General features: G+C 44.1%; 1 protein-coding gene across 1 annotated transcript in view; it reads right to left on the bottom strand.

The window, feature by feature from the left end:
• grip2b (glutamate receptor interacting protein 2b) overlaps nt 1–14,789 on the bottom strand; it is a 178,830-nt gene extending 164,041 nt beyond the window's left edge. Inside the window, exon 1 of the mRNA XM_041191848.1 lies at nt 14,692–14,789. Within this exon, the coding sequence (XP_041047782.1) occupies nt 14,692–14,731 (40 nt within the window). The 5' untranslated portion in view covers nt 14,732–14,789. The remainder of the gene's footprint in view (nt 1–14,691) is intronic.
• Between the last annotated feature and the right edge of the window lie 1,021 nt (nt 14,790–15,810).

Genomic DNA, 15,810 nt, shown 5'->3' with positions numbered 1-15,810 from the left:
TTAAGGAACCCTGTATGTGGGGTGGGCTGCATGAAGTGGCTGAAAGCAACTTGAAGAAATTATTTGAGGGGGTGTGACAGGATGCTTTCGTGTTATGTTGATCCCTTTGTTCCAGGTTAATAGTTCTTCAGAATGGCAGGCGGTGACTAATGGGGTACTGCAGGGATCAGTGCTTGGGCTGCAGCTATTCACAGCATATATCAATGAAGGAACCAATGTTTGTTGACGACACAAAACTAGGTGGGAATGGGAGTGGTGAAGAGGATGTTGAGAGGCTTCAAGGCAATTTAAACAAGTTGAGTGAGTGGGCAAATACAGATGTAGTATAATGTGGATAAGTGTGAAGTTATTCACTTTGGTAGGAAAAACAGAATGGCAGAGTATTATTTAAATGGTGATAGATTGGGAAATGTTGATATACAAAGGGATCTGGGTGCCCTTGTGCACCAATCACTGAAAGCCAGCATGCAGGTGCAGCAAGCAGTTAAGAAGGCAAATGGTATGTTGGCCTTCATTGCGAGAGGGCTTGAGTACAGGAGTAAGGATGTCTTACTGCAGCTGTACAGGGCCTTGGTGAGACCCCACCTGGAGTATTGTGTGCAGTTTTGGTCTCCTTACCTAAGAAAGGATATACTTGCCATAGAGGGAGTGCAGCGAAGGTTCACCAGACTAATTCCTGGGATGGCAGGATTGTCATATAAGGAGAGATTGGGCTGTATAGGCCTGTATTCACTGGAGTTTAGACGAATGAGAGGGGATCTCATTGAAACGCATAAAATTCTGACAGGGATGGACAGATTGGATGCGGCAATGATGTATCCTCTGACTGTGGGGGGGGGGTCTAGAACAAGGGGTCCCAATCTCAGGATACGGGGTAGACCATTTCAGATTGAGATGAGGAGAAACTTCTTCACTCAGAGGGTGGTGAAGTTGTGGAATTCTCTACCACAGAATGTGGAGGCCAAATCACTGAATATATTTATGAAGCTAATAAACTTCTAGACTCTAAAGGCATCAAGGGATATGGGGAGAGAGCAGGAGCATGGCATTGAGATAAAGGATCAGCCACAATCAGTTGAATGGCGCAGCAGGTTCGAAGGGTGAATGACCTACTCCTGCTTTTATTTCTCTATGTTTCTGATTAAGGTTTCCCTCCCCAGAATTTTGTTTTTATTTATCCTTAGGATGTGGGCATCATTAAGGCTGGCATTTATTGCCCATCCCTAGTTTGAGCTGACAAGGTGGTGGTGGGCCTTCACAGTAAACCACAAGCAATTTTGATACAACTGAGCAGCTGGCTAGGCCACTTCAGAGGGCAGATAAGAAGAGTCAGTCACATTGGTGTAGGACTGAAGTCACGACTAGGCCAGACTGAGCAGTTGCCTGCAATTTTCTATTTTTATTGTCGATTCGCTGAACTGATATTAAGCTGCCAATTATCAGATGACGGACAAATTTAAAAGACCAGAGATCTAATTTTGAATGCTCAGCCAGGCATTAAAGTATGATGTGTATTCTTTGCAGGATATTTTAGGATGTAGATTTTTGTTTTGTTAAAGAACACAGGACTGCTCAACAAGAAAACAGTTGACCAAGGGATCACGACTTTAACTAAAAGGCTGGAGATTTGCTCATTAAGAGAATGCTCTAGAAAACATCCTGTAATGAGCCATTTACCACATGAAGCAAATGGGCTGCATTTTTTTGTTTGCAATTTTTGTCACAGTGTGGCACTCAGACCAACTTTATGAGGGCTCAACCATTTAAAAACTGCAAGACATTAACCAAAGCAATTCGGGACCATTGCAGGAGGCAATTATCGATGTGCAAAATGGTCCTTAAACATCACTATAAATAAGATGGTTCTTCCGTCCCTGTGTGAAGAGCTGCAAATCTGCTAAAGGTAAAGGGTTAAAGGGGCTGTGCTGTCATGAATGGTGGTCCGAATATATCACAATAGAGTGCATAGCATTTGTAATTAAAAGAAAACGTAAAAAAACATAAAATTGGAAAATGTTGTGCTTTGTGTTGGGCATCAGGGATCTTCCACAGACTGTTGCTTTACGTCTCCTTAATTATATGACGATGTACAATGCTGATGATCCCTCATGTAGCTAAATGATCCGCTGTCAGCCTACTTAGTGCTGACCATAGAACAATACAATCTAATTAGTCCTGTCTAAAGGCCCCAGACTGAGAGCTGGAGGAGATGATTTGTTTGCTGAACTAGCACTAACCGTATTGTGGGATGCTGCCAGTGACGTGTCTACCTCATTGGTGCAGTCTGCCAACGTGTCAAACTGGCCAATGCTCTAACATTGTTGAAATCCACACCAATGTGAATGGCCACCGACGAGAGATGGTTGCACAAAGTCAGCAGGAAGGAACTGCACCAAAAGAGGCAGGTTTGAAAACATTGTGCACTCCCAGTCTGATTGGATTGCTGCAGGGAACTGGAATGGGCATGGTGCTGAGAGGAGCATGCCATTGTAACTGGTGGGAGGACAGGAGGGGAAAGGGGAGCTCTGGCACAAACGGAGAGAGGAAGGAGTAGGCAGAAGTGGCATCACTAACTAGAGGGGAGGAGTTTGTAGCATTAGCTGGGAGCAGTTAGACAAAGGCTGGGATTTTCCGGCACCGCTGTGCTTTGGGCCCGGTGCAGGGGATGTGGTGGGCCAGCCAAAAGGCCATTGATTTTCAGCAGAACCGTAAGATCCCGGCGGTGGGTGGGGTCAGAAAATCCTGGCCGAAGTATGGCAGTATGAATCTAGGGATGGGGAAAGGAGAGTGCCAATAAAAAGTGGACAGGGGATGGGATACCAGGATGAATTAGGGAAGAAGGAAGAACAGTGTGGCCTTACACTGGAGAAAGGGGAGATAAGTGTGAGCTTGAATTGACAGGAACACAAGAACAGGAGCCATTCAACCTTTCGAGTCTGTTCTACAATTTCCTTTGAATTTGATCTGTACGCAATGCTATTTTCCTCCGTTAGCTTCACATCCCTTGATACTGTTCCATAACAAATACCTATCAATCTCAGTCATGAAAGCTCCATTGACAGCATCCTCAGCCTTTTGGAGGTGAGAGAGTCCCATTAGCTTGTGTATAAGGAAGTGCTTCCAGATTTCGCTCCAAATGACCTCGCTTTCATTTTAAGATTTTGCCCCATGTTCTGGATTCCCCAAACCCAGGGAAACAGCTTCTCTGTATCTACCCTTTTAAATCCCTTTGTCATTTGAAACTCCTCAATCAGATTAGCCCTCAATTTTCTACAGCCAAGAAAAAAAAGAAAGAGTTGCACTTATTTAGCACTTTTCATGACCATCGGACGTCTCAAAGTGCTTTACAGACAATGAAGTACTTTTGTAGTGTAGTCACTGTGCAATGTAGGAAACGCAACAATCAATTTGTGCACAGAAAACTCCCACAAACAACAATGACTAGAAAATCTCTTTTTGTGACGTTGATTGAGGGATAACTCCCCTGCTCTTCGAAATAGCACCAGGGGTTCTCTTACATCCACTGGAGTAGGCAGATGGGGCATCAGTTTGGGGCATCAGTTTAGAATGATTCTAAACCGATGCCCCATCTGCCTACCCCAGTGGATGCTATTTTGAAGAGCAGGGGAGCTATCCTTCAATCAACACCACAAAAAAGAGATTTTCTGGTCATACAGTTTAACGTCTCCAGCACCCTCCAGCAGTGCAGCACTCCCTCGGTACTGCGCTGGAGTGTCAGCCTGGATTTTTGTGCTCAAGCCCTTGAGCGCATCCTGAACCCAGGACCTTGGGACTGAGAGGTGAGAGTGCTACCAACCAAGCCACAGCTGACACACAAGGGAATAGAAACCATACCTTGCAACCTGTCCTCAGAAAGATCTAAGCCCCAGTACCTTTCTGGTAAATTTACAATGCACTCTGCTGTGAAAAGCAGCTGCCTCGATTCCCTCCTTGAAACACATCGGTCCAGAGACGTCAGTTTGCAAAGTAGATGAGTTGGGAAGCTTAGTGACAATAATTTATTAAACACAGAGATGGCTTTTGGAAGGTTTTAGTAAGTGAAATACAATGCTGCAGTTTGCTTCCAATCCAATCGCCGAGAAATTCCCCCTAAAAGAAATAAATCACTGCATTTCCACTACACACGTTCTCCAGGAACCATTCAGACCATCAGTTTCCATGGTTACAGATTGATTTCAGAATTATTTTCTCCATTATCGCTGTTATTTTTTATTATTTTCGTGTAAAGCTTAAGAAACCCACAAAAGCTGACTAACAACTTTGGAAACGCTAATGCAGCCCTGAAACGACTCTGAATATAAGTATCTGACATCTGAAAACAAGTAACGACATTGAAAGTGCAGCGGGACACGAGTTTGTAGCTTAAACTGTATTGGAGAAAATAGACTATAATCACCTGAATATCTGAAGGCACACACAAGTGTTTAAGCACAAGATTTATTTACTGGGGAAGGAATGGGATGGGGGAATAGGATGGGGATGTGCCAATGGCACTTAGGGGTTGGTTTTTAAGTGGCTTCTTCCACTGGGTGCAAAGGAGGCTGAATGCACTGCAGTCACGGCTGGGCCTCTTTTGAATCATGCTAGCAAGGTGCACATATGTTTGAAAAAGCTCGCTGGCTGGGAGGAAGGTTAACACAGTTGTGCTGATCTCGGTAGCCATCTCTCTAAGAACCACTTGTAAGGCTGCTCTGCATTACATTAAGTACTGATGGGCAGTCACTCATTTCATAGCACCAATGAAAACAGCAGCAACTTGGACATCTGTAAGTGCTGCACCACCATTTACATCTCATTACAGTCCCATCTACCTCAATTTCAAAAACTGCACTCTTGTTTTCTGATCCCTCAATGATCTCACCTCTTCCAAGCTCTGTAACCTTATCTAGCCCCACAATCGTCTGAGCACTCTGCATCCTCCAATTCTTTTCTCCTGTGTATCCCCCATTTGTTGCACTATTTGTAGCCGTGCTTTCATCTGCTTGGCTTCTAAGCTTTGGAATTCCCTCCCTAAACCTCTCTGCCTCTCTATTCATCTCTCCTTCTTTGAGGTGCTCCTAACATCCCTATTTGACCAAGCTTTTGGTCATCTTAATACAGGAACACAGGAAGATAGGATTAAGAGCAGGAGTAGGTCATTCGGCCCTTCGAGCCTACTCCACCATTCAATAAGATCATGGCTGATCTGGTTGTGGTCTCAACTCCACTTTCCTGCTTGCCCCCCACAACACTTAACTCCCTTGTCCATCAAAAATCTGTCTAACTCGGCCTTGAATAAATTCAATGACCCAGCCTCCACTGCTCTTAGGGGAAGAGAATTCTATGTACTAAAGACCGTCTGGGAGAAAAAAATTCTCCTCATCTCTATCTTAAAAAGGAGACCTCTTATTCTTAAACTGTCTCCCCTAGATCTAGTCTCCCCAGCAAGTGGAAACATCCTTCCGGTATCTACCCTATTAAGTCCCCTCAGGATCTTATGGGCAGGATTTTGCCCTTGGCGGTGGGGGTGCTTGGCGGGGGTGGGGCAGGGCAAGAAGCCACCGCCTCCCGCGATCAGCAGTGCATTGCGATTTTACGCAGGCGGACCAATCAAGGCCCAGCCCGGCATGGAACGTGAGCGGCAGCGCTCAGCGCTGCCTGTGCGGGCATCGGGAGGAGGGCAAGTGGAGCTGCCTCAGGGAGATGAAGCGCTGTTTAAAAAAACTAATGAACAACACAAAAATGTGATAAAACATGTCCCCTCATGTGACTCTGTCACATGAGCAGGGACATGTTTTAATTCAAGTGTAAAATTTTTATTTTATTTTTATTTGCTTTAGGAAACCTCATCCCGCCCGTGGATGAGGTTTCCTAAAAAATGCAATGGCCACTTGACCTTTTCGCCTGCCCGCCAATTGTTAGGTTGAACGGGCAGTGAAAAATTCAGCATAATTGCTAACTTAATGGCGTTAATAGGTCTTTTAATTGCCAGCTCCGGCGCGTGCCCACTGATCTAATTATCGCGAGAGTGCGCATTGACATCGAGATGCTCAGCCGACATCAACGCACTTTATTTCACGCTCGGGCGTGTCAGGCACACACCCACACACCAAGCGAAAGATCCTGCCCTATGTGCTCCCAATAGGATCATCTCTCATTCTTCTAAACTCCAATAGGTATAGGCCCGACCTGTTCAACCTTTCTTCTTTTCTTCGAAGCCAGACACCAGACTATTTTCAAGGCTTTCTCTGGTGCTGGGCTCAGTGCTTTCACTTTCAGAAACAGATCCCAAAACCCATTCTGACCAGGTTCTAGCTCCGGATGCCCATTTCGTTCCACATCTGTGTACTTCTAATGCCCAAGACTTTATTTAGATTTGCCTCTGGAGTTGACCTATCTTGTCCAGATTCAGGAGCATTTTTAAACCTCGTCATGTGGCTTGGTGTCAACTTTTATTTAACAATTCCTGTGCTGTACTTTTCTTCTTTGAGACAGCTTGACAAACGCTCCTGCAAAACTCCTTGGAATGTTTTACTGTGTTAAAGATACTTTATAAATGCTAATTGTCATGTCTGTTGTTCCTGCCTGATTAAAGGTTGGGGGTTGGGGGAGACGGAGAATCCTCTTTATTTAGTCAACATTTTGAAATCTACAAAATACGTGGGCATTGTGACTTTTTTTAATTCCTAAAACGGAAGGACCCATTTGCACAAATTTATTGGAAATTACTTTCGACCCATTGGGGAATTAATTATTTTCCTTTATCTTTAAAAACTCCTTTCTCCTGGGGTGGCAGATATTCTGTTAGCGGGAAGGGAGAAGGAATGTTTTAATCAGGTTTATTCTTCTAACTGAAAAGAGGGAATTGGAAAGGCATCGCTGACTGAAAATTATTGCAGCTGGTGCTATAAACAGCAAACCCAGAGCTGTACACTCTCCATCCAGATGCTGCACTCGCCCACATCTGGTGCATTTCTCAAGAGAGCCCGGGAAAATTTATTGTTTTACTCGAAAATTGGTCTCTTCTGGTTTACTTTAGCTGCTTTTACACCTCACAACGCATACACTTTTAATCAGAAGCAAATAAGAAAAATAAATATCTCTTGGGCTTTCAGCAGAACAAATGGATCAGAGCCATCGCCAAAAACAGCGACATTAACATCCGTTTCTACCCTTCAATGGGGCATTTTCCTCTTAACTTCACAGAAGCAGTTACATCCTCCCACTCAATAATGTCCCCTTCCCCTCACAGTTTGCAGATACTCTTTGCCCTCCAACCTCCTCATCCTCATCCCTGGCACTCTCTCCACCTTCATTTGCTCACGCTGGCATACTACTCCCCACTCTGCTTTAATTGAACCGGACCTCTCCATCTGCCCAATTTAATCTGCCTCGTGCCTCTCCCTGCTCCGTTCATACTGTCTCTCTTCTCCCCACTTCCTGCTTCAACCTGGCATGCTTATTCCAGTAAGATTTCTAAATTACCCTTGGGAATGTATGTCTAGACCCTCATTAGAAATGCACCCAGATGTGGGCAAGTACAACATCTGGATGGAGTGCGTACAGTTCTACATTTGCTGCCTGTGGCACTGACTGCAACAAGCAGTACGCAAAGATGTCTTTCAAATTTCATCTTTTCAATTACTGTCGATGTCAGCATTTAAGTCAACCTTTGAAGCCTCAAAATATCCCTCCAAAAACAGGGGCTGACATATATGGCAAGCAGTAAAGTGAACCACTGGCAAGGGTGTGGCCATCTTTGTCGTTTGTTACACTGTGTGAACATGTCTTAACTCCCGAGTATCTTTGCAACACAGTCCACATCACCTGCTTGAACCCTTGCACCCAGTTATAAGGTACCAGTAAGTAAAACATCCTTTTGTGGGGTGAAAGATTGAGGCTGACTACTAATGCGAGTATAGCATGTCGTGATTGAAAAGTGGGGGTGGTCAACTTATACACCAAGTATACGCAAACATGATTTTTGGGACTGAAAACATGGGGCTGTCTTATATGCTGGGTCGACTTATACACCTCAGTCTATGGTGGGTCTTTCTCTTAATTAAAAAAAAAGTAAAATTGATTGAAACATCTTTCTTTCTTCATGCTCAGCAACAGATTATTTGCTGTCTCTGGGAGAAAGAAGCTTCCACTGTGTCATTCATGATTCAGTTGGTCGCACCCTTACCACTAAATCAGAAGGTTGTGGGTTCAAGTCCCCCTCCAGGCCTTGAACACAGGCTGATACTGCAGTGCAGGACTGAGGGAGGTGATGTCATTGGATGAAATGTTAAAACTGAGGCCCGTCTGCCCTCTCAGGTGGATATGGCACTATTTTGAAGAAGAGCGGGGGGGGGGGATTAACCCACTGTTCTGGCCAACATTTACCCATCAATCAAATCACAAAAACAAATTATCCAGTCATTATCACATTGCTATTTGTGGGAGCTTGCTGTGCGCAAATTAACTGCTGCATTTCGTACATTACAACATTGACTACACTTCAAAAGATCTTCATTGGCTGTAAAATGCTTTGGGCCATCTGGTAGTTGTGATAGGCACTATATAAATGGAAGTCTTTTTTCCTGCAACCACCCTCCTAAATTCAACCTTTCTTAGCTCCCCTGTCCCTTCTAGCCCAAGGTGGTGGGAGCAATTACAGAAAATTAAATATTTTAGCAATGTATAAATGCTAGTGCTTTCCTGTTGAGAGACTTTGTGTTGGGTTAATATTCAACTATGATATACAATCAGAAATCATTTTTGAAAGCATTTACCCAGAAGCACCTGCAAGTAACAAAGCAGATTTATAAATTCACTTTCCAATGCAGAGTAAGAAATGCTCCTCGAATGAATTCATTCAGCAAATGAGTGTAGCTCACAGCCAAAGTTCCAGAGTACACAAACTGCTTTCTCTTCCTGCCCAGTAAAGATTATCTGCTGTCCAGGAAGAAAATAGCTTTGACAATGGCAGCTGTGGGTCAAAAGGTAGCATGTTCATTTCTAAAGCACATGGTTCTGGGTTCAGGTCCCACTCCAGAGCTTGAGCACAATGATCATGGCTGATGCTCTAGTAGAACACTGAGGGAGTGCTACACCACCTTTTGAATGAGATGTTAAACCAAGGCCCCTTCTGTCTGCTCGGGTGGATGTCAAAGATCCTGTGGCACTATTTGGAGCAGGGGATTTATCCCAAGTGTCCTGACCAATATTCATCCCTCACTCAACATCAGAAAATGGTGACTACACTTCAAAAAGTACTTACTCGGTTGTAAGGTGTTGAGATAACCAGTGGTCGTGGAAAGTGCTAGATAAATACAAGTCTTTCTTCCTTTGAGGGCAAAAGAACTCTGGATATTGGATATCACGTATATATTGATTCAATATTTAGTACAATGAAGGAAAATGCTGAGATTCATCAAAACAGGAAAATGCTTGACTCACTCTCAACGTAACAACATTAGAACTAAAATGGAGGTGAGGGGTGGGAAACCAGGAAGGGTTATGGTCCTGTTACAACTGCTGCTGGTCCTTAGGCCTGGTTCTGGAGAGTGAAGATTCCTGAAAACTCAAAGCTCTAAAGCTGGTCCAAATCTCAAACATTATTCCCTATGGACTATGTTGTAAAAGCTTGAGTATCCACTCAGCCTGAAGCAGCTTGCTTTTGGACACCCCCTGTTTGTACAAATACTGGACTCAGTGTCATCCAAAAACTCTTTGGCTCAGCCTGAGACTAAAATTGATCTCCTTTTAATCTCTTCCACCACAAAGGTCCATTAAATTAATTTAAGAGTAATTTTGAAAACAAATTCATACTAAGAATTTACATTCCATTTACTGAATTAACTTGTATTGATTCAACAATCTCAAGCGGTCAATGTTTTGTAACTCCAGGTGAATGAGTTGCCTGGGGTTATAGTGCTATATAAGAGGCTGGGCGACGTGTTACAGATTGCCACATTCAGCACATTAACACATTGCACCAAATCAGTGAAACCGCTGAGGAGATATTTTGATTGTGCAGTATGCCTGTCTGCTTATTAATTCACATGCAGCTATCTCTCATCCAAAGGAAGTGGCCACATCCAAACGCACCCTGTCATTGTTTGTTTTTTTTTGCATTAAAAGCAGAATGTTTAATTTTAATCTAAAATTAGAAATTTTCCACAAGGCAGAGAGGGGGTGCCCACAGCTCATCCTGCTCTGACCCCCTATCTCCCAAAATTGCACATACTAGATGTAGGACGGAGAAAGATGTCAGCGATTGGAAGGGCAGTGTCTCTCTACTCTACCATCCAACACCTGGAAAGGAAGAGGTGGAAAGAATGTGTCCCTCGTCACAATTCTCAGAAATGCTTCAAAATGATTCCCCTAGAATAAGTTCCTTTGGAGTACAGTCATCATTGTATTGCAGGCAAACATGGTGGCTGGTTTCAGCACGTCAAAATCCCACAGATAGTAACTAGATGAAGGGGCATGTAAACTATTTCTGTTGTTGTTGCTTGAGGGGGGAATGTTGGTGAGGACATCAGGACAAGTCTTTGAAGATGGACCTTCGAATCATACAAAAGCAAGCAGTTGTCCTGGTTTTCTGACCAACAAAAATTTGATTGACTGTCTTACCCAAAGGATAGTACCTTCAACAATGTAGCACTCTCTCAACACTACACTGAAGAGTCAGTGTAGATTTTAGGCTTGAATCTTCAATAACAGATGCACCTGGCATAAATTCTCCCACTGCTACCATGGAAGGTTTGGGATGCAAGATCCATAAAGCAAGTTCCAAACCATCTCGGACAAAATCTGGAGCACAACCATTAGGAAGGTGCGCAAAGGCCCCAGTTTCTGTATGCAGAGACCTGTGCCTTATGAGGAGATGGTCTTCAGTAGAGGCACGACCGGAGACATGAAGGAGCTGCCTAGCGACAGTGACATCTTTGAGTCCCTCAGAAGTGTATATGGGCAGTACCTCTGAAAGCACTGAGCTCCCACAGCGCATGACCCTCAAGATACTCTAACGCATTCGATAGTGCTCATGTAAGTAGCTGACCTTTTTGCAGTCCCAAGTCACTGAACAATTAATTTACCTCTGAGTATTGCAGCCCTCTGCTAGGGGAGCACTTGGGCATACGGCCCAGATAGAAACTTGACATAAAACAATCGCAACCCTAGTTGATAGCACAATGATGAGAATTCAACGTTACCTGCACTTCAATCTTGTATCAGATCCACTGTTATTCATTCACTAAAATTTTATCACTTGTAATATATGTGATATTTTATCAATCTTTAAGTGTGCTCCACTATTGGAGCACACTTGCTCAAAAGAACAAGTAATGGACTCTAGAATGCAGTAATGCCTCTTAATCACACAAAGCAGCAAGCAAGTCCATTACTGTAACTATGTCCAATGTACTTTTACAAAAGGTTAAATACTGTGGCTGCTGGAAATCTGAAATATAAGCAGAAAATGTATGTTGTCTTACCTGCTGAGTATTTCCAGCATTTTCTGTTCATATTGTAATTTTTATACTCTTCTATTCTAATTAATACTCTTAATGTGTCTGTGTCAGTGTGTCACTCTCATTTCTGTTTCAGAAGGTTGTGTGTTCAAGCCCCATTCCAGAGACCTGAGCACAGAATCCAGACTGACACTCCAGCAGATTACTGAGGGAGTGCTGCACAGTCGGAAGTGCCACCTTTCGGATGTGATATTAAATTGAGGACCTGTAAAATATTCCATGGCACTATTTCAAAGAAGAGAAGGAGAGTTCTCCCTGGTCAATATTTATCCTTCAACCAACCTCCCTAAACAGAAATTCACTTTGTTATATGCACATTAGCTGCTGGGTTTTCCCCCATTACTACAGTGACTACACTTCAAAAAGGACTTAATTGGTTATAAAGCGGCTTGGGGGTTTCTAAGGTTGTGAAAAGAGCTATAGTTAATGCACGTCTTTCTTTCTTTGAATTGAAAGGCACAGGATTTGCACTGTCAACATTCACAAAAGATCCTTAGATGTTGAGGTGGCAACAGCCGATAAGCCCATGTTGTGATGATGGTCAGTGGAATGGAAGGAGCTGCAAATATTCAGCAGGTCTAGAAGCATTTGTGGAGCAAGAAACCGAGTTAATCTTTCAGGTCGATGATCTTTCTCTGTTCCTCTCTCCACAGATGCTGCCAGAGTTAAGGAGTAGACCCAGCATTTTCTGTTTTCATTCCAGATTTCCAGCAGTATGATGTTTTTAATTATGATAAGTTTGCTACAACTCTATTCCATAAAAATAACTGGCCTGCTCTGAAGGCAGTGGAAGGAGGAAATCGTTTGGCCAATTCTGCACAGTGTGGGGAGCGATCTCGTGATCTTGCATCCGTCAAAGTTAATGGAACATTAATCACAGGGATGGTTTCTCCCAGCTCAGAATGAGCCCTGAAGACATCCCAATTTGTTTTGCAGTCAATGAATTGAAAGTCACACATAACCAGAGTTAAATAAAAACTGATATACATGCTCTGCGGGTAGCACTTGTATAACCAGATACTCACATAATTGCACATACAACCAGGCAGGCTTGCATCCATCAGGCATAACATGCACAAACAGTGTCAGTAGCAGAAGCCTCACCTCTGATTTAGAAGGTTGTGAGTTCAGGTCTCATTCTGGAGATTTGAGTACAAATTTCAGCCAACACAATGGTGCCCTCTTTCAGAGCAGATGTTAAATTGAGGCCCTTCCTATCCTCTCAGGTGGATGGAAAAGATTCCCTAGCACTTTGAAAAAGAGCAAAGTCTCCTTTGGTGTCCCAAAACAATATCTATTCCTCAACTGACATCACTGAAACACAGTGTCTGCTCACAATCACACTGCTTTCAAAAGGGGTTCTGTGTTTTCTACATCACAACAGTCTCTACACTTCAGAAAAGTATTTCATTGGCTTCAAACATTTTGGGACACACTGAGGTCATGAAAGGTGCTACTGAAATGCAAGCCTCTTTTTTTCTTTTACATGTATACATCAGACAAACAGAGCCAAAGTCAAGATTTAACACATAGGCGCAACAGACACAAGAGATACTCACACAAACAAGTGAACAGCAAATCACACACAGCGCCACAAATACCAAAACACAAAGTCATACATAAATGCTTTTAATAAATGTTTCACTTGAGCTAAAATAAACAACATGGCAGCCAAGTAGCACACGGTATGTTCCCACATTCAGCAATGTGATAATGATCAAATAATCTGTCTGCTCTTCATTGAGGGATTAATATTGACCAGGGCAGCAGGGATAACTCCCCTCCTCTTCTTCAATACAGTGCCATGGGATCCTTTACACCTGCCTGAGAGGGTAGGTAAAGCCTCAGTTTAATGTCTTATCTGAAAGGCAGCCCCTCTGATACTGCAGCAGTCCCTCAATACTGCACTGCATATCACCCTTGACTTTTATGTTCAAGTCCCTAGACTAGGACATAAACCCACAACCTTCTGACTCAGAGGTGAAAGAGCTACCTACTGAGCCACAGCGAGTAACTCACCTCCTGACTCCCCAAAGCCTGTCCACCATCTACAAGGCACAAGTCGGGAGTGTGATGGAATACTCCCCACTTGCCTGGATGAATGCAGCTCCTACAACACTCAAGAAGCTTGACACCATCCAGGACAAAGCAGCCTCGCTTGATTGGCAACTCATCCACCAACTTAAACATTACTCTCCCCATCACTGGTGCATAGTAGCAGCAGTGTGTAACAAATATAGGATGCACTGTAGCAACTCACCAAGGCTTCTTTGACAGCAACTTCTAAATCCACAGTCTTTACCACCTAGAAGGACAAGGGCAGCAAGTAGATGGGAACACCACCACCTGGAAGTTCCCCTCCAAGTCACTCACCATCCTGACTTGGAAATATATCACCATTCCTTCACTGTCGCTGGGTCAAAATCCTGAAACTCTCTCCCTAACAGCACTGTGGGTGTACCTACACCACATGGACTGCAATGGTTCAAGAAGGCAGCTCACCACCACCTTCTCAAGAGCAACCAGGGATGGGCAATAAGTGCTGGCCCAGCCAGTGACGCTCACGTCCCACGAATAAAAAAATGAGGTTGCAGCCCACAAATAGACAATGGTTACGAAGATCCATCTGATGGATTTAAATAAGAACTTACACTGGTACAGCAAGGGGTGAGACCCAGAAACTCATTGGTGCTTAGTCTTGGTATTTGTTCATTGAACCCATTGGTATCAAAGCCTGGTGTCTCTCTTTAACCCATTGCACCAGATCCTAGTGTCCTTCCATGAATCCATCAGTGCCCAAAATTGGAATCTCCATTAATTTAGCCCACTAGTCCCAAACTCTACTTCTCCCTTTAACCCACCAGCCCCATTTTCCTTTAAATCTCAGAATACCTCATTTAAACCTGTTGGAAACCTACTGCGTTCAGGTCTTGCTTTTAGTCCTCCAGTCACTGCTCTGCAGAACTGTCAGTTTTACGAGCACCTGTTTGTGCGTGAGGCGCTGGAAGGATTACACACACAAATTCCTTTCTATAAACTCTGAAGCAGGCAAAGGAGTTAGGCTGCGAACATTAGACCACTTTACCCCCTCACCGAGGCACACTCGACGCGTCAAGAGTTAAATGGAAGGATCAGTAAATACTGAAGAGACTTAGCTCTCTGAACTTACCAAAGTCTGAGTGTAAGTCTCTCCTCAGCCCACACAGCATGTCTGGAATCAATTTAATCACAAGAACTGTTCAGCTCCTCTCTGTTACATACTTTTTTTGAGGGGGGGGGGGGGGGTAGTGCGGTTACTGCTGTAGGTGAAGCCGTTGTTTCCCCCCACTCCTCCCAGTGACACTGTGTAGTTCCACTCACACACACAGCTCACAGCTCTCTACGTATCTCGCAGCCTTCCAACCAAAGCAACTTCCGCGCCGATTGTCATAGCAAGACCACATGACATTTTTTTCAAACATAATACAGAAAGGCTCAGAAAGCAAAGTCACGAAACAGGCTTTAAATCAACCCTCCTTATCTCGTAACGTCCAATATTCTGATGCATTGTGAAGTAAACTTTAATCTCGCCTCCTGTCCAATCTTCAGAGCCACTTTAAGGCAGGGCACTGTATAAATATAGTGATCAGGTACCCCAGCTCCCTCTTTGACAATTGCTGCAGCAGCTCCTTACATTGAGTAGATAACCCTCTGCATTAACTTCCTTTTCCAAGCCCTGTTGCCCATTTTCTCTCTCTCTCCTATCGTTCGGCAGGCAGGCAGGGAGGGAGAAGGGGTTAATCCTCCCGGCAGTGCGAGCTCAGCTCCTGCCTGCCGTGCAGCTCTGGTCCTTTTTGAATGGGGTATCGGAGAATCCTCCGCTCTGAAGCTGGCTGCTAAACTGCCCCCCAGATTAAGATGGCAAGCACTCGCTCCTGCTCCCACCTCAAGAACATCGCCTGAAACATTCCCCCCGCCTCCTGGGATTTAAACCCCAGCCACATTCCAGGCTCCTCAATCGTTTTTATTTTGCTGTACCAGGGTTTATGTATCATTCCCCCTCTCCCTCCCCGGAGCATTTACAACCATACAACTCAGACTGACTCCTCTCAGTTACCACACACACATCCCGCTAGAACAGCACAGGTTTCAAATGTTAATGTGACTCGGCGACAGATTCCGTGTTTCCAGTTGCCAATTGTCATCCAAAAAGCCGAGCATCGGTTTACATTATTCACCCCCTTCCGTCTTTGCATTTGGACCCAGAGGATTACTACAAGTGGAAGATCGAGTTGACAAGCCATGTGCA

This window comes from Carcharodon carcharias, chromosome 7 (assembly GCF_017639515.1).
Source record: "Carcharodon carcharias isolate sCarCar2 chromosome 7, sCarCar2.pri, whole genome shotgun sequence".
Taxonomy (NCBI): Eukaryota; Metazoa; Chordata; class Chondrichthyes; order Lamniformes; family Lamnidae; genus Carcharodon; species Carcharodon carcharias.
This window is presented reverse-complemented; position numbering and strand designations above follow the sequence as displayed.